This window comes from Lupinus angustifolius, unplaced genomic scaffold (genome assembly GCF_001865875.1).
Source record: "Lupinus angustifolius cultivar Tanjil unplaced genomic scaffold, LupAngTanjil_v1.0 Scaffold_670, whole genome shotgun sequence".
Lineage (NCBI taxonomy): Eukaryota > Viridiplantae > Streptophyta > Magnoliopsida > Fabales > Fabaceae > Lupinus > Lupinus angustifolius.
In genome coordinates, this window is record NW_017727996.1 from 1 (window position 1) to 18,199 (window position 18,199).

An 18,199-nucleotide genomic window follows, 5' to 3' on the forward strand; every position below is an offset into this window, starting at 1 on the left:
CTGATTGTGGCTTTAGCTAGCTGGAATGGTTGGAAACAATGACAACTGGATGTCAAGAGTGCCTTTCTCAATGGACCTCTTGAAGAAGAGGTATACATCACTCAATCCCCTAGATTTGAGACATCAACAGACAGAACAAAGGTACTGAGACTGAAAAAGGCATTGTATGGGTTGAAGCAAGCTCCAAGAGCTTGGAACAAGAGAATTGACTTATTCCTAACATCTATTGGCTTCATCAAATGCAGAGTAGAGCATGGTGTTTATGTCAATCTGACTGGCACAGGTGAACTAACTCTAATTTGTCTCTATGTAGATGATTTGGTGATTATAGGAAGCAATGAGGCTGAGATTTTGAAGCTAAAAGGAGAACTCAAGTCTGAGTTTGAGATGACTAATCTAGGAGAGTTAGCATATTTTCTTGGCATAGAATTTCTCAAGACACCAAGAGGAATCATAATGCACCAGAGAAAGTACATTACAGATGTATTAGAAAGGTTTCAGATGATGAATTGCAAGCCTGCATCAGTGCTAGTAGAAGGAAATCAGAAACCAAGTGAAGTAGAGCCTGAAATGCTTGCAGATGCAACTCTCTATAGACAAATGGTTGGATGCCTTAGATTCATTTGTCATAGCAGACCTGAAATAACCTATGGAGTAGGGGTAATAAGCAAGTACATGGCAAGCCCTACTCAATCACACATGGTAGCAGCAAAAAGGATTCTCAGATACTTGAAGGGGACCTCAAACTATGGTGTTCTGTTTCCAAACCAGAACCAGAAGTGTGAATCAAGTTTTGTAGGTTTTTCAGACTCTGATTGGTGTGGAGATAAGGAGGATAGAAGGAGCACTTCAGGGTATGTATTTACCATCTTTGGTGCACCTGTGTCATGGAATTCAAGAAAGCAAGATGTAGTGGCTCTCTCAACTTGTGAAGCAGAATACATTGCAGCCTGCAATGCCATATGCCAAGGTCTATGGTTGATTCACCTAATGACAGAATTGAGGTATGGAGAATTTGAAGATTTCGAATTAAGAGTGGACAACCAATCAACTATAAACTTAGCAAAGAATCTTGTTAGACATGGAAGAAGCAAACATATTGAGACAAGGTTCCACTTTCTAAGAGATCAAGTTGGAAAGGGAAGGGTTAAGATGGTTCATTGCTCAATAGATTTGAAAAAAGCTGATGTGATTACAAAGGCTCTCAAAGTTGACAAGTTCAATAGATTTAGGGATATGTTGAATGTGCATAGTTTTGGTGATAAGTTTGTGTAGTTTCTTGCTGTTATATCTTGTAATAAATAACTCTTTGATTAAGAGGGGATGTTAATTAGAGTAATCAATAGAGTAAGGTGAAGTTAGTTTAAAGTTACTAGATATAGTAAGTAGTTAAAGTTAGTTAAAACAGTTTTAGAAAGTAGTATATTACTTTGTGTTTCTTTGAAAGTAATATACATATACTTTGCTACATTTTCTTCTCTCATCTATCACACTCTTCTTTCTTCTTTCTTCCTTACAAATTCTCTAACAGAATATGGATCCTCTCCATTAATGAAGAGACAAATGCTTAAAAAACCAAAGGAAATCTAACATGTAATGACACATATATCATTGTAAGTATAATAAAATAACATATTTGGCATAAAAATATGAAGTAATTGAAGTAGTTGTCTCTCCATTAATCGAGAGGATTCCTATTCGAAAATGCCATGTGTTAGCAATAATTGGAATGAGCGTAACGATCTAACACTAGTCTTATACTCTATTCCATATATGATGATGTGATATTTATTAATGTTTTTTATTGTTCCAATTAAATATTATTATTTTATTATTTCAGGCAAATGATAATACAAATATGTCTTATACATCTTTGGGTGTAAGAGGATCATCTAGAACTAGCAATATTTAGGTTTTTGTTATGTATTTCATTTTTAAAATATCATATAAGACCACTTTTAGTTTTTTTGAGATTTTATAGTGTATTTGGATCTATAATAAATGATGTATTATAACTCTTTCAACTATGTTATACTACCTTAGTTATTTGCAATAAAATTTTATTATTGTTAATAAGAACATTTGTATTTAGTATTGTATATTTAAATAATAATTATAAATTAATGAGATTAAAGTCGTGAAAATTATGAAATTAAATTGAGCTTGAAATCATCTAGAAATATGTAATAGTTATCTCTTCTAGCAAGTCTCTATATGTTATTTCGAGTTGTGAAGATTGGAAATTTCCACAATTAATCTTATCATGTAATGGAGGTTTAAATCCTTCATGGTAAACATTACAAAGATCTCCTCAAATAGTGAAGGTTAAAAACCTCCATAAATAGTAGAGGTTGAAAACCTTCACAAATAAACTACTACATATATAGATACTAGATGTTTTCAAAAACTTTCGTAAAACGCTTCTACCTATTTTAGTCATATTCAAAAGTTTAATGGTTAGTTCATTTTTTATTATATATATATATATGTATTGAATCTGACAATATAAATAAAATAGAAAAAGGGTGTAAAAATAGTTGTAAAAATTATATTTGAGAATAAGTTATCTAATATGACCATTAGAAGTATTTTGTTTGGATTTTCTCTCTTGCGAGTCCTTTTATAAGAAAATGTATTAAATTCTCATGATTGTGTATATAATTTACTCTAATATCATTGTGTACATCAATACCAATTGTGAAGCTCATATCTCTTGGGAGTCATATCAGAGGCATAGTAGCACAAGCTATTAATCACCCCAATAGTAACAAAGATGATTAACAAATAACTTAGGTAACAATAATAATTAATATGCAAATTATAATAAAATCAATTCAAATAACAAACACTACTGTTAAAATAACCATCGACAAGTTACAATATTTTTTTATTTATGATAATGTTGCTAGGCCACATATTATTTCCATCTTATCACATTTCTTTGGAAAATAATGGAAAATATTATGGTGAAATTAAAATTATATGAGTGGTTACTACAATAACAAAAATTATGTGATCAATATATTACATATTATTTATGTATTTGTTTTAAGAGCATATGATAATTAAGGTAAAATCTAATAGCAAACATTACTGTTAAAAATTATTATGATAGATAATCATTGACAAGTTATGATTATTTTTCATTTATCAAAATGTTATTGCGAGGGCACAAATTATTTTCATCTTATCACATTTCTTGGGAAAAGAATGCAAAACATAATGGTGAAATTAAAAACATATGAGTTTAATATCTATATTTTTTATACAATAATATGTCATATTATTTATGTATATTTTTTAAGAGTGTGTTATAATTAAGGTAAAATCATATAACAAACATTATTTTTAAAAATTATGATAATAAATAATTGTTGACAAGTTACTATAGTATTTTTTATTTGTGATAGTATTGCTATAGAGAGCCGCAAATTATTTTTATCTTGACACATTTCTTGGGAAAATAATGGAAAACATTATGGTGAAATTAAAAATATAGAAGTTTAATATCTATACAATCATTGCAAAAAAATTACAAGGTAAATATATCATATATTATTTATGTATATTTTTTAAAAGTAAATGATAATTATTAATCATGATGTCTCATGCAAAGACACTAAGGGTACAATAATTAAGCCACTATTCACCCATCACTCTCATCTACAATAATTAAAACAAATCCAATAGTATATAATGTGTGAGATTTTATTTAGATGTTATATTTTAAGTGTTCAACAAGTAACAAAAACTCAAATTACAACCAGATCTGAGGAGAAAAATTCATCTCATGTTTCAACTAAAAATAGGAAAAGAACGATAGTGAAGGAATCAAATGCATGCATGAGTGAATGTAGGAGTGTTTATATTTTTAGTTTGCACATGGTGAGAGAATATTATCTATAGGAGACAAGCTAAGACTTAGTTATTATCTATACTATTTATAAAGATATATATTATTTATATTATTTACAAAAAATTATACTATCCTAGATAGTCACTACCAACACACTAACCACATTTCTCACTTTACATTGGACATTATAATAAAGAAAAGAAATATCATATGAAGTACATCTAACATAAAATATAATATAGGTACACTCAAATAAAAAAATTATAATACAAAGCACATCTAATAAAAAATGATATTTTTATTCTCAAAAACAAAATATATAATAATTGAATAATTTATATTAAAAAGTAAGAATATGAGCGTATAGACGTGAAGTACTACAAAAACATAAAAACAACGCAGGTAATAAAAAATCTAAAAAGGAAAATATAGGTGGATTACTTCAGCGTATTATTTGCTTTTTTTATTTACAAACATGTCACGTTAGTTCTCATCCCAAAAAAAGCCTCACCTTATTTGCTTTTTTTTCTTCTTAATTTACTGTTATTTAAAGTTTTTTCAACATGACATCCTAGTTTTAAGAAAGTGATCGACTTTGTTTTAAAATTGGGAAAGTAAATAAAATTCAAACAATAACATTAAGATAAACATGATTACAAAATGAAACTTGAAGGACCCATCAGAACTTCATCCGAACTTGAGAAGAAAAATGTTAGAGACAAGCCGTGGTTCTAATAAAGAGATGAAGGAAGAAGAAGTATGTGCTGAAATTACACACATAAAGAAGAAGAAGGATAAATGATTTTTTGGTTTTTTACTTTGGGCCTGATTGCTTTTCCTTTCTTTAGGCCCAGTTTTTGTATTTCTGGTTTATTGCTATTTTTAGTTTTTCAGTTGGTTAGTTGTTAGGCTAAGCTTGCTATTAATAGCTTGCCTTCTTTCTTCTTCAATCAAGAAACAAATTTAGCAAATTAAGGAGTAATAAAATGATCAATCAATTTTCGTTTCTTGTGCAATGGGATACCATGTTTCTTTAACATGGTATTAGAGCTTCTAAGCCCTGATACTCCATTCTTCCGCTGCCAACATATCAGAATAAAAAGGAGCCTCCTTATCTTCGTCTTCTTCTTCATCTTTATCTTCTTCAAGCATATAATCATCATAGAAAACAGAGCAATTCAAACGCTCAATCCCCTGCAAGATCCTTGTTCTCCCTATTTCATGAGTCCTAATGAGAACCCAGGTGCGATTCTCGTTTCTAAAGCTCTCAAAGGAGAAAATTACCATTCTTGGTCCCGTGCAATGTGGATGTCCATCAAGACGAAGAACAAGCTTCATTTCATCGATGGATCACTCCCTAAGCCTTCAATCGAAGATCCAAGCTTCAATGCATGGGACAGATGCAACACTTTGGTAGTTTCCTGGCTAACCCAATCAATTGATGCCTCAATTGTTCAAAGCATTCTTTGGATGGACACAGCTCTAGAAATTTGGCAAGATTTGCGTGAAAGATACTATCAGGGTGATGTATTAGCTTCTTCGAGAAATTTACACATACAGACAGGGTAATCTCAGCATAGCTACTTATCATAATCATATCAAAGGGCTATGGCAGGAATTGGATAATTTTAGGCCAATTCCTGGATGTACTTGTACACATAAGTGTATATGTAATCTAATACCCACCATAAAGGGATATAGAGAAAATGACTATGTCATTTGTTTTCTCAATGGGCTCAATGAACAATATGAAGGAGTGAGGTCACAGATTATGCTAATGGACCCACTCCCAACCATCAACAAAGCCTTCTGCCTATTGACTCAGCAAGAGAGACACATTAACTCTCAACTTGGTGAACCAAGGATTCTAATGAACACTTCCAACAATGAGAATTTCAAAAGTGAGATTGGAAGAGATACAAGAAGTAGTAGAGGAAGAGGCAGAGGGAGAGCATACCAAACAGGAAGAGGCATGGGTAGATCTTTAGGTGGTAGAGGAACAAAGACTTGCACCTTCTGCCACAAAAATGGTCACACTGTTGATCAATGCTTCAAGAAATATGGCTTTCCCCCTAGCAATTCCAAGACTTATACTGTTAACAACATTGCAACAAATGAGACTCAAGGCTATGATTCTGCCTCCCAAGATCAAGCAAATGACCAAACACTGAACAATAAGATCAACAGGGGAGCACCTGGAGTCAATATCACTCCCCAACAACATCAAACTCTTCTGTCCATATTGCAACCTGGAATCACACACAACACAAATCAGTTTGCTACCCACTCTGCAGATCAAAATGAAAATGATAAAGGTACAGTGAATATCTTAAATTGCAATGCCAAAAGTCTTGACTGGTTTCTTGATACAGGGGCAACATATCATATATGCCATACCCTCTCACAATTCCAAACCTACAAGAAAATCAACACTATTTTTGTGACATTGCCTAATGGTAGTCAGATATCCACAAATATATCAGGAAGTGTCACGTTCTCTTCTCATCTCTACTTAGTTGATGTTTTGTATATTCCCTGTTTTATGAATAATATTTGTCATATTTAGGATCTCCCATCATTAAGGATGATTGGTGTAGCTGAATTGAGAAGTAGATTGTATGCAATGAAGGATCATGTGAGGACCTTGCCAATCATACACAAGACTGATCCTAGTATTTCTATCAATACTTTTAATACCTATGATACTAATGTTTGGCATAGTAGATTAGGACACCCTTCCCATGGCAAAATGTTAGAAATGTAGAAAACTTTTCCTATAATTTCCAGTACTAAAACTACTGACCCTTGCCATATTTGCCATTTGGCTAAGTAAAGGAATTTACCATATGACAGTAGGACTTCTAAATCCATTTGTAATTTTGATTTACTTCATATGGATATATGGGGCCCCTTTGCTACTCCAAGTACTCTTGGACATAGATACTTCTTGACAATAATTGATGATAGATCTAGATTCACTTGGCTCTATTTTCTGAAACTCAAATATGAAGTTCCTGCTCTCATAAAAAAATTTATCTGCCTTATTCAGACTCAATTCAATGTAACAGTAAAATGTGTAAGAAGCGACAATGGAAGGGAATTTTCCCTCCCTGAATTCTATGCTAACAAAGGGATAGAGCATCAGACTAGTTGTGTTGAAACACCCCAACAAAATGGGGTGGTTGAGAGAAAACACCAACACATTATAGGTGTTGCAAGGTCTCTGATTTTTCAATCCAAAGTCCCTCATTGTTTTTGGAATTATGTGATGATACATGCTGTCTATCTAATCAATAGACAGCCAAGTAAGTATCTATCCAATAAGAGCCCTTTCTTTGTCTTGTATGAGAAACTCCCTAGCATATTGAACCTAAGAGTTTTTGGTTGCTTATGCTATGCTACCACTATCACCTCTCACAGAAAGAAATTGGATCCTAGATCAAGAGAGGGTGTTTACTTAGGGACAAGAAAGGGGGTGAAAAGATATTTGATTTTAGACACTAAGACTCATGAGGTTTTTGTCTCTAGGAGTGTATCATTTTATGAGCATATTTTCCCTTTTGAAGGATTTAATGACACTGAGCAGGATCCAAATCTAATCCTGCCTAACAACCTTAGATTTGAGAACCTTGAGACCACTAATGTTGAACCAAGTACTCACCAATTTCAGGACAATATTCAAACTGATGAAATCTGTGAGAATACAACAAGTGACCCTGGCATTAATACTCAAACTAATGAAACTATCAATTATGATAGTACTATTCCTAACAATTCCAATGACCTTAGAAAATCTATTAGAAACAGGTCTAGACCTCACTACTTGAAGGACTATCACTGCAACCTAATTGCGTCTACTTCTCATTCAAAGTCATCAAAGTCTTCAAAAGAAAGGTATCCCTTATGCAATAGTATATCTTATGCACATCTATCTTTGGCACATAAGCATTTTTCTTTCAGTATATCTGCTAATATTGAGCCTAAAACATATAACGATGTTGTCAAACATACATGCTGGAAAAATGCTATTCAGCAAGAATTGAGAGCCCTTGATCAAAACAACACTTGGATACTAACTACCTTACCTAACAATAAAAGAGCAATAGGGTGCAAGTGGGTCTTCAAACTAAAGTATAGGCCTGATGGATCTATTGAAAGGCACAAGGCAAGACTTGTTGCCAAAGGTTTTACCCAAACCGAGGGTGTAGACTATATGGAGACATTTAGTCCAGTGGTCAAGATGACCACAATCAGGGCTATTCTTGCCTTAGCTTCAGCCAATAAATGGCATTTACATCAACTTGATGTCAATACAACCTTCCCTCATGGTAATTTGAAGGAAGATATGTATATGAAAGTCCCTCAAGGGTTACAAATTGACAACTCCAACCTTGTATGCAAACTTGAAAAAACTCTCTATGGGCTTAAACAAGCCAGTAGACAATGGCATGCCAAGTTGACAGGTTTTCTTCTACAAACAGGTTATGAAAAGTCCTTTGCTGATCAATCCTTGTTCATTAAATCCACAGATTTTAGTTTTACGTCTATACTTGTATACGTTGATGATCTTGTACTTACAGGAAATAGCATAGCAGAGATCAATAGAATTAAACAATTGCTTGATGATGAATTTAGCATAAAAGATCTTGGAGAACTAAAATATTTCCTAGGCATGGAGATTGATAGATCCAATAAAGGGATCACCCTCTATCAACGAAAATACACCCTTGACCTCCTTGAAGAAACAGGTATGCTGGCTTGCAAGCCTTCTTCTACCCCGATGGAATACACAGGAAAATTGATGAGCATAGAGGATGGAGTCCCTTTAGATGACCCAACTATTTACAGAAGGTTAATGGGTAAACTCCTCTACTTATCTCACACTAGACCTGATATTAGTTTTTGCGTTGGTCATTTGAGTCAATTTGTTTCAAAACCTACTAACCTCCACTATGAAGGAGCCAAAAGGGTGCTGAGATTTCTCAAAGGCTCAATCGGTTTTGGAGTTTTCTTTCCTGCAGATTCAGATTTCAAACTAAGAGGATATACTGATTCAGATTGGGCAGGATGCCCTGACTCTAGAAAATCTGTTTCATGATATTGCTTTTATCTTGGAAATGCTCTTATATCTTGGAAGAGCAAGAAGCAGCAGGTCGTGGAAAGATCCTCTGCTGAGGCTGAGTACAGGGCAATAGCCTTGGCCACTTCTGAAGCTCAATGGTTGGTCTATCTTATGAATGATCTGAAGATTGTGCATCCTGCTCCAATTACTCTGTTTTGTGATAATGAATCAGCCATTCACATAGCTGCGAATCCTATATTTCATGAACGAACCAAGCATATCGAAGTTGACTGTCATTCAGTAAGGGAAAAGATTCAATCTGGTCTTATTCGTCTCCTATCCATTCCAAGTTCTTCTCAAACCGCCGACATTCTTACTAAAGCTCTGTCACCCTCTCTTTTCCAGAAGCTTCACTCCAAGCTTGGAATGTTGAACATCTACATTCCAGCTTGTGGGGGGCTGTGAGAGACAAGCCATGGTTCTAATAAAGAGATGAAGGAAGAAGAAGTATGTGCTGAAATTACACACATAAAGAAGAAGAAAGATAAATGATTTTTTGGTTTTTACTTTGGGCCTGATGGCTTTTCCTTTCTTTAGGCCCAGTTTTTGTATTTCTGGTTTATTGCTATTTTTAGTTTTTCAGTTGGTTAGTTGTTAGGCTAAGCTTGCTATTAATAGCTTGCCTTCTTTCTTCTTCAATCAAGAAATAGATTTAGCAAATTAAGGAGTAATAAAAGGATCAATCAATTTTCGTTTCTTGTGCAATGGGATACCATGTTTCTTTAACAAAAAAACAATATAAAATTTTCAAAACTAATTTGTAATAAAATTATTGAAGACAAATATAAACTGAGTCAATAAAAAATAGTTCGTCTAATTGTTTTATAAAATATTTTTATATCAATAAATTTTATCAACAATTAGATGTAATAATCTAAAATTATCATTTATTAATGGACTCATTCACCTTCTTTTTCAATTCAATTATTGACTCAATTTATCTTTCTAATAAATCAATACAATGATATTTTAATAAATATAAAACTTTGGAAATTATCCCATAAAGCAAAATTAGATCTTGAATATAAAAAAATGTATAAAAATAACCGTTTAAAATCTATGCAATAATACTATAAAGTTTTTTACACTGTTAACCCATCACCATTGTTAATTTATATTATTTTGGTTTGAGAGTCAAATATGATTAAAAAATTAATGGTAAGTTTACAATATAAAAAATATTTATACCATAAATAAATACATATTAAATCCTAAAAATAAATAGTATCTTCTGTAACCAGACTTGGGACTTGGGAATTGGGATGACAGTATAAATAAATATAAAACTTTGGAAATTATCCTATAAAGCAAAATTAGAACGTTAGATTTTATAAAAAATGTATAAAAATAAGAGTTTAAAATCTATGTAATGATAATGTAAAGTTTTTTATACTGTCAGCATATTACATACTATTGATTTGTATTACTTTAGTTTAAGAATTAAAAGTGTTTAACAAATCATTGTATATGATTTGTTTATAGTGTAAAAAATACTTACACAATCACTATACATATTAAATTATAAAAATAAATCAATATCTTATGTGACCAGCCTTGGTAATTGGCATTACAGCATTAACTAGTTATGAAGTACATGAATGTGCGGTCAGTTAATTTATTATGAGCGTAGTATATGTTTGTCGCGAAAATTGGTATGGAGATATACATGATATATTATATTTAGAAACAAATATATTTTATATTTTTGTGCTATTAATTTTGATTAAATTTTAAATATGTTGTCAAAATTTTAAAAATTATCTCTACATGCATACATTTCCAGCAATTCTTTCTCATTTGTCATCTCTTACACCATCTTTTCATCTTGGACAGCGTGGTGCATATTTAAAATAGAATTTGATACGTTAGATCAAGGAAGGCTAGGAGTGTCGGTGCCTTGGTGTTGAGTGTGAGGTTACACTTCATAAACTATTCCGGAAGTAGAAAAAGCATGTGGTTGAGTAAAATTCAGTATAAAAATTAAAACAAGATATTATATAAAAATAAATCAGTATCTTCTGTGACCACTGACCAGCCTTGGGCCGTTTGGTGACAGCATTTATTAGTCACTAAGTACATGTATATGTGTTTCTGGAAGAAAAAAATGAATAGATATATACAACTCATCATATTTAGTGACAAAAAAATGATATATATTCCTACTAAATACTTATATTAATTTCCATACATATAAAAAATGACATATATTATAAGATAGTATTTTATTGAATAATGATTAATTTACAAGTAACATATGTTACTTTTGTGATTATGAACATTAATAAGAGGATTTAGTGAGAGGATATATCATTAGTAGAGACAAATATATTTTATATTTCTTGTACTTTTAGTTTTGACTAAAGTTTAACTAAATTTAAATATTTAATATATTATCAAAATTTTATAAGTTATTTATATATATATATATATAATTCTTTTTGATTTATCATCTCTTATATCATCTTCACATCTTGGACAGCATGGTGCATATTTAAAATAGGATTTGGTAGGTTAGAGACATCCACCCGAATTTAGATCCTCTCCAAATATAAATCTAATTTCAGTCATTTTCATAGAATATCATTTGTATATTTTTTATGTTCGTACATATAATATCTATGCATTATTAATGAAAAAATTTATATACAATTAAGATAACATTTATTATTCATAAACAATCAATGATAATAAAACATGAATAATGGATAATACAGTAACTATATAAAACTCATATATTATATATTATTAGTGTATACATTTTTTCTATTTTATTAATGGACAAACAACCAATATTACTCTTTATATTCATACCTTCACATTTGCTTATTTTTTTCTCCCTTCTGGTGTTATTTTATTAATCAAAACACAAGTAATATTTGTTAGAAGAAGTTGATAAACTTATTTTTAATAAGATTGTTTGAGTTCATAAAAAATAAATTCATATCTCTATAAAATATTTTTTTTTATAAATGCTTTTATTTTAGAGATTTACCTAAGTTCTTATTCATTTTAAGATTTAACTCACCTACATAGCTACACATATGTTTATAAATATAAAAAAACAAAGAAGTCCATCAAATTTTGCAACTATAAATTAGGTCTTCAACTCTTCTTATTCTCACTCTGAATTAACTCCACAACTCCTCAAATTGGCTAGGAAGAAGAAGAAGAAGGCATAAGCTATAAGCTATGACTATGTCAGATGATAATGGTGTGGTTCATCATGTGGCTATGTTGCCAAGTGCAGGAATGGGTCATCTAACACCATTCCTTAGGCTAGCTACCTTTTTTCTTAACCACAACATCAAAGTCACTCTTATAACTCCTCACCCCACTCATACTCCCTCTGAGTCGCAACTCCTGTCTCGTTTTCAATCTTCTTTCCCCCAAGTAAACCAAATCAACTTCAACGTTGAATCTTCTCTTTCTACTCAAAGTCCTAACTCACACATAGCTATCCCTTATTTCCAAATGATTGATGATATTCGCACCTTTGCAGCTAAAGCTTTATCTCATTTACTCTCTTCACTTTCACCCCCTCTCTCTTTCTTTGTCTTTGACTACTTCATGCTTTCTTCAGTTCTTTCTATCACTCAATCCCTCTCTCTCCCCAACTATGTCTTGTTCACTTCATCTGCCTCTTTCTTCGCCTTGTTTTCTTACTTCTCTACTCTTCCATCATCCTTATCTGAACATGAAACTGTTGAAATCCAAGGGATCCCACCTATACCCATATCATCAATCTCTCCCTATCTTCTCGCCCCTAATAGTATCTTCAAAAAGGTTTTCATTGAAGATAGTTCTCAGATCACAAAATTCGATGGATTTTTCATCAACACATTTGAAGCACTTGAGCACCAACTACTAGAGGCTGTTAATGCTGGCAAAGTGTTACCTGGAATGCCTCCATTATTACCTTTTGGTCCTTTTGTGCCTTGTGAGTTTGAGAAGGAAGGAGATCAATGGAGAAAACCATTGAAGTGGCTTGATGATCAGCCAAGAGGGTCTGTGGTGTTTGCTAACTTTGGAAGTACCACAGAGTTTGGATGGGACCAAATACGGGAGATAGCAGATGGGTTAGTGAGAAGTGGGATCAGGTTTTTGTTGGTGGTGAAGGATAAAAAATACTTCAACGAAGATGATAAAAAAGAAGAAGCTGGGTTAGAAGAGGTGTTAGGGTATGAGTTGGTGGATAGGGTAAGAGATAAAGGGTTGGTGATGAAAGAGTGGGTTTACCAAAGTGGTATTCTAAGTCATGAAGCTATTGGAGGGTTTTTAAGTCATTGTGGGTGGAACTCAATTGTAGAGGCAGCTTGGAATGGTGTACCAATTTTTGGGTGGCCTCAACGAGGGGATCAAAAGATGAATGCTGAAGTGGTGGAGAGGAGTGGGTGGGGGACTTGGAACAAGAATTGGGGTTGGATTGGTGAACGTTTAGTTACAGGAGAGGAAATTGGAGATGCCATAAAGGTGTTTATGAACAATGAATCTTTTAAAATTAAGGCATCTAAAATTAAAGTTGCAGCAAGGAAGGCTAGGAGTGTTGGTGGGGATTGTGAGGTTACACTTCATAAACTATTCCAGAAGTAGAAAAACTGAAAAATCATGCAAGTTGTTATGTACAATTTAGTATTGTTTCTAAATTTAGTGGTTTGCAATAATTGCTATGATTGTGATACTCTGAAAAGTGCCATGTTGTTGCAATTATTGGAATGAGTGTAATGGTATCACATCACTCAAAATAAATGTTTTTATCTCACTCAAAATAATAAAGATCGATGTTGTCTTTTGTGTCCGTATTTCAGTATTTCTTCCTCGATAATCAATTAGCCTTGTATTTGTTTTACTATTTGCATTAACATGTCAAATTTCATACGAGTACAAAAGTAATAAAGATGATGAAGTGATGATGGGGCTGAGCTGTTGACGCACACAGTGGTAGAAGATATGACCCAAACATCTTCTCTCTCAAGCAATTCAATCAACAAATGTACAAAGAATATTTAATAAACAATTCATCAAGCATGCAAATTATCTCAAATAAAATATAAGCATTTTCATGTTAGCACCTAAGATAGTTACATGAGAAAGTTCAACAATAACATTACAATTAACTAACTCATGAAAGTATTTTACTCTAAGGCTCTAAATCTTAAGTATTATTTAAGACCCTAATATTACATTCTAATATCATTATGTTTAATGTTTTTCCTCACTTTGAGCTTCTTGATCTTGAAACTAACTAGCTCTCTCATCAAAGTCTCCTACCTCGGAATCTTTTTCCTGTCATATGCCAACAACCACCTACACAACAAATAAATTCTAATCTTCATCAAACTAACAATTAATCTTCTTTATTTTCTTTATACACTTGTCATATTCGTAAGTGCCCACTTTACATCACACAGGGGAGAGAACTTGGTTCTGAATTTTCCAACACAAATAAATGGAAAAAGATCCAAATGAATAACTTAGTTGGAGCTTAGCTAGGCAAAGTAAAGTAAATAACTAATGGTCAAGACTGCTCATTTTTTATTATATATGAGAGATAAAGTCAGGGAGTTTGAAACATCTCATAACATGGAGCGTTTGAGAGTGTCTTCTCCTTCCATCCTTCTTGCTTCTTCCACACTCTCTCCTTCACTGAAGCTAAAACTTTGCTCTTAAATCTACCTATATTAGTATGCAATTCAAATGCTTTTAAAGGTTAGTTCATTTTTTATAATATATATATTGAATCTAACAATATAAATAAAATAGAAAAGGGAGTAAAAATATTTGTAAAAATGATATTTGAGAATAGATTATCTCCTACTTTCTCTCTCACGAGTCCTTTTGTCAGAGGATGTATTAAATTCTGTTCATCGTATACATTATTTACTCTAACATCTCTTATTAAGAACAACTCTCTAATAATATTGTGCTTACGACATATCTATTGCTTCTTACCAATGAAATAATGGTTCTCAATTTCTAGATAGTTGCAGTGCTATCTTAAAGGTTAAACATAATTGATATAAGTTTTTACCATAAAGGAATATCCTCAACCAAGACTCTAAACCAATTCCATAATGGACTAAGAAAATATTGTTTTTTTTAATTTCCGGAAAGAAATAGTTGAATATATTGGCCACATGAATAGCAATTGTAATTGACAATTGGAAGATAATGTTCAAAGCTCATCTTTCTCTGTTGGGAGCCATATCATATAGGCATAGTAGCACAAACTATTAATCACATGATAGTAACAAAGATTATTAACTAGTAACTTAGGTAACAATGATCATTAATATGCAAATTATAATAAAATAAAATCAAATAACAAATATTACTGTTAAAATAACCGTTGAGAAGTTATAATATTTTTTTATTTATGAAAATGTTGCTACAGAGGGCCACATATTATTTGCATCTTGTCACATTTCTTGGGAAAAGAATGGAGAATATTATGGTGAAATTAAAAGTATATGAATTTAATATTATATGGGTACTACAACAACAAAATTTATTTGATCAATATATCACATACTCTTTATGTATTTGTTTTAAGAGCATATGATAGTTAAGGTAAAATCAAATAATAAACATTCCTTTTAAAAATTATGATGATAGATAATAATTGACAAGTTATGATTGTTTTTATTTATGAAAATGTTGTTATAGAGGGTACAAATTATTTTCATCTTATCATATTTCTTGGCAAAAGAATGCAAAACCTAATGCTGAAATTAAAAACATATGAATTTAATATTTATATTTTTTACATAATTAATATATCATATATTTTTTAAGTATGTTTTTTTAAGAGTGTGTAATAATTATAGTAAAATCTTATAACAAACATTATTGTTAAAAAATTAGGATAATAAGTAATTGTTGACAAGTTACTATAGTTTTTATTTATGAAAATGTTGCTATAGAGGGCCGTAAATTATTTTCATCTTGACACATTTCTTGGGAAAAGAATGGAAAACATTATGATGAAATTAAAAATATACAAGTTTAATATTTATACAATCATTATAAAAGATTACATGGTAAATATATCATTTATGTATATTTTTTAAGAGTGAATGATAATTAAGACATTCATGATTAATGATGTCTCATGCAAAGACACACACTATACTACATTTTGCATTTTGTGGAGGTTACTTAAATCTCTCCAAATAAATCAAATGAAGCGGACTGGACAATTAACTAGATATACACTAGAGGTTTTTATTTAATTTATGGAGGTTTTCAACCTCCACTATATTTTTCAATTTTGATAGGAAATGACAATAGTGATTCCCTTGTGTATTCTCCCTTTCAAAAGTTACAAAACCCACCATCCTTATTTTCTAGATTTCCAATTCTCCATTTCATTTTCTCTCTCACCCTAAAACATTCATAACCTTAATCTTCATCATCATTATGTAAAGCTTATATTCAATTCTTGTCGTTGTTGGTATCTCTATCACGTTTTTTGGTAAGCCAGTTAGAATGATTCAGTCCTTCATGATTGAAACATGAACGACAAGTTTGATTGTCATTGGTTCAACTTGGTTACTTATGCAATAATTAATGAAGCTAAACATAGATTTAGATTCAGATTTAAATTTTTATCAAAACATGATAATTGAGAAAAATACCTAGAAAGACAAAACCCGAAATGCTAGATTGGAAGAACGTCTGTGAATTCCTAAGTATGAAGAAAAGAAAACAAATTATCATCAGCAAAGCAATTAGATAAACGAAAGAGAAACAAAATCAAAGAAGAAAAAATTACCAGAAGTTGAATACTTAGGTGGTAATCGAATTGATAAGGATGAAATGTTGAAAAGAAGGTGTATATATGAGTGTGGAGAAAGAATTGGAGATTTTGTGGTATTTATAATTGGGGAAAAAGAATTGGAGAAAGAAGGTGTATTTGTGGTATTCAATAGATCTCCTTGCTTCCTTCGATTCTGTTGATGACACACATCTATCACTATTCATTCTCTCATGTCGGTTAGTTCTTATCACATCTCTCATGAGTTCCTATTCCATTTCTTCCATTGTTCAACGTAGTTTCTATAATCAAGGTTGGGCTACTATTATTTCTCACTTATATCATCAGATACTACTTTCTTCTCTTCTTCTTTCAGTTTTTTTTAGAGCAAAGGTGATAACACACACCCAAAGATATATTGAAAGGAAACCAAAGTACAAGGGGGGTACAAGATTACAAGTTATAGAACCTATAGTTAGGAAGGAAATTCCTATTCCTATTGAATTCATCATATAAGAAAGTAGACATGTGATTCCACCAAGAATTTGTTTGATAATTTACTCCAAAAGTGGCCAACTTATCTGCACAAGCATGGCCCTCTCTAAAAATATGGCTAACCATAATTTGCATAGAGTTCATGGGCTCTCTACATTTGTTCATGAAGCTACTTAGTTTCCAAGGAACCTGTTTGTTGCCGTGAAATATGTCCACCACCATTGTTGAGTCACACTCCAACCTTTTGAATACGCATTTGTCACTGCCAATATTGTTGCAAGCAGCTCTGCATATAGCGAATTTTGAATGCTAAAATAAGAGGCAAAGCATCCAAGAAAACCACCATTACTATCTTTGAAAATTCCACCGCCTCTTGCATGACCAAGACAACCATGCGCAACACCGAATTAACTTTCACCCAACCCAAAGATGGAACCTGTGTAACGCCCCGAAAAATACTCGTTATTTATTACACGGAAAAATGGGTAAATTTTTTTTTAAAAATTGGTGATATAAAATTGTTTCCTTTTAAAAACCTTTCTTTTCCGGGACATCACTTTAAGTAACATATAACGCAGAAATCAAAACCGGTTACCTGACGGTAACTGAAATGATTCAACATTTCCTGAATATATATCTTCATAGATATAAAAGATCATAAGTACTTAATATACATATCCAACAAGAAAGGGCGGAAATATTAATCATCGCCAAAAGACATTAAACAAAGACATGAACAAGCTGAAGTCGTTAGTGTTTCAAAAGTCACAAAATGATAAGCAACTCCTAGTGGCTAACTCCAAAGCTAGGGTACTGCCTCTCCTCAATTCCGCATGCCCCCTCCTGGAACATCACGGACGGGTAGCTCCAAATCCGAGTAAAGCTGTCTATCTGACGAGCACACGTCCGAAAAGCAAGCAATAGAAAATAAGAGAAATAGAGAGAGTAAGACATCTAATGAATATAATTCATT

At 32.0% G+C, this 18,199-nt stretch overlaps 2 protein-coding genes and 1 long non-coding RNA gene across 3 annotated transcripts; 2 read left to right on the top strand and 1 right to left on the bottom strand.

The window, feature by feature from the left end:
• The first annotated feature begins 25 nt into the window (after positions 1–25).
• LOC109341799 (uncharacterized mitochondrial protein AtMg00810-like) lies at positions 26–1,275 on the top strand. The gene is made up of 2 exons (XM_019579769.1): positions 26–141; positions 246–1,275. The coding sequence occupies exons 1-2, from the start codon at positions 26–28 to the stop codon at positions 1,273–1,275; spliced, it is 1,146 nt and encodes a 381-aa protein (XP_019435314.1).
• A 10,892-nt stretch (positions 1,276–12,167) lies between these two features.
• Positions 12,168–13,568, top strand: LOC109341800 (UDP-glycosyltransferase 708D1-like). Its single transcript, XM_019579770.1, has one exon. The coding sequence runs from the start codon at positions 12,168–12,170 to the stop codon at positions 13,566–13,568; it is 1,401 nt and encodes a 466-aa protein (XP_019435315.1).
• Positions 13,569–16,612: 3,044 nt separating this feature from the next.
• On the bottom strand, positions 16,613–16,829 carry LOC109341801. The gene is made up of 2 exons (XR_002106996.1): positions 16,750–16,829; positions 16,613–16,652 (listed from the first exon to the last, which is right to left on the bottom strand). It is a non-coding gene; the product is annotated as an uncharacterized LOC109341801 (long non-coding RNA).
• Between the last annotated feature and the right edge of the window lie 1,370 nt (positions 16,830–18,199).

Bases quoted from the DNA above. Each gene is read 5' to 3' on its own strand.
- LOC109341800 (XM_019579770.1), top strand. From the start codon at position 12,168: ATGACTATGTCAGATGATAATGGTGTGGTTCATCATGTGGCTATGTTG.
- LOC109341799 (XM_019579769.1), top strand. From the start codon at position 26: ATGGTTGGAAACAATGACAACTGGATGTCAAGAGTGCCTTTCTCAATG. The intron at 142-245 runs GTACTGAGACTG...CATCAAATGCAG, and splicing joins CATCAACAGACAGAACAAAG to AGTAGAGCATGGTGTTTATG.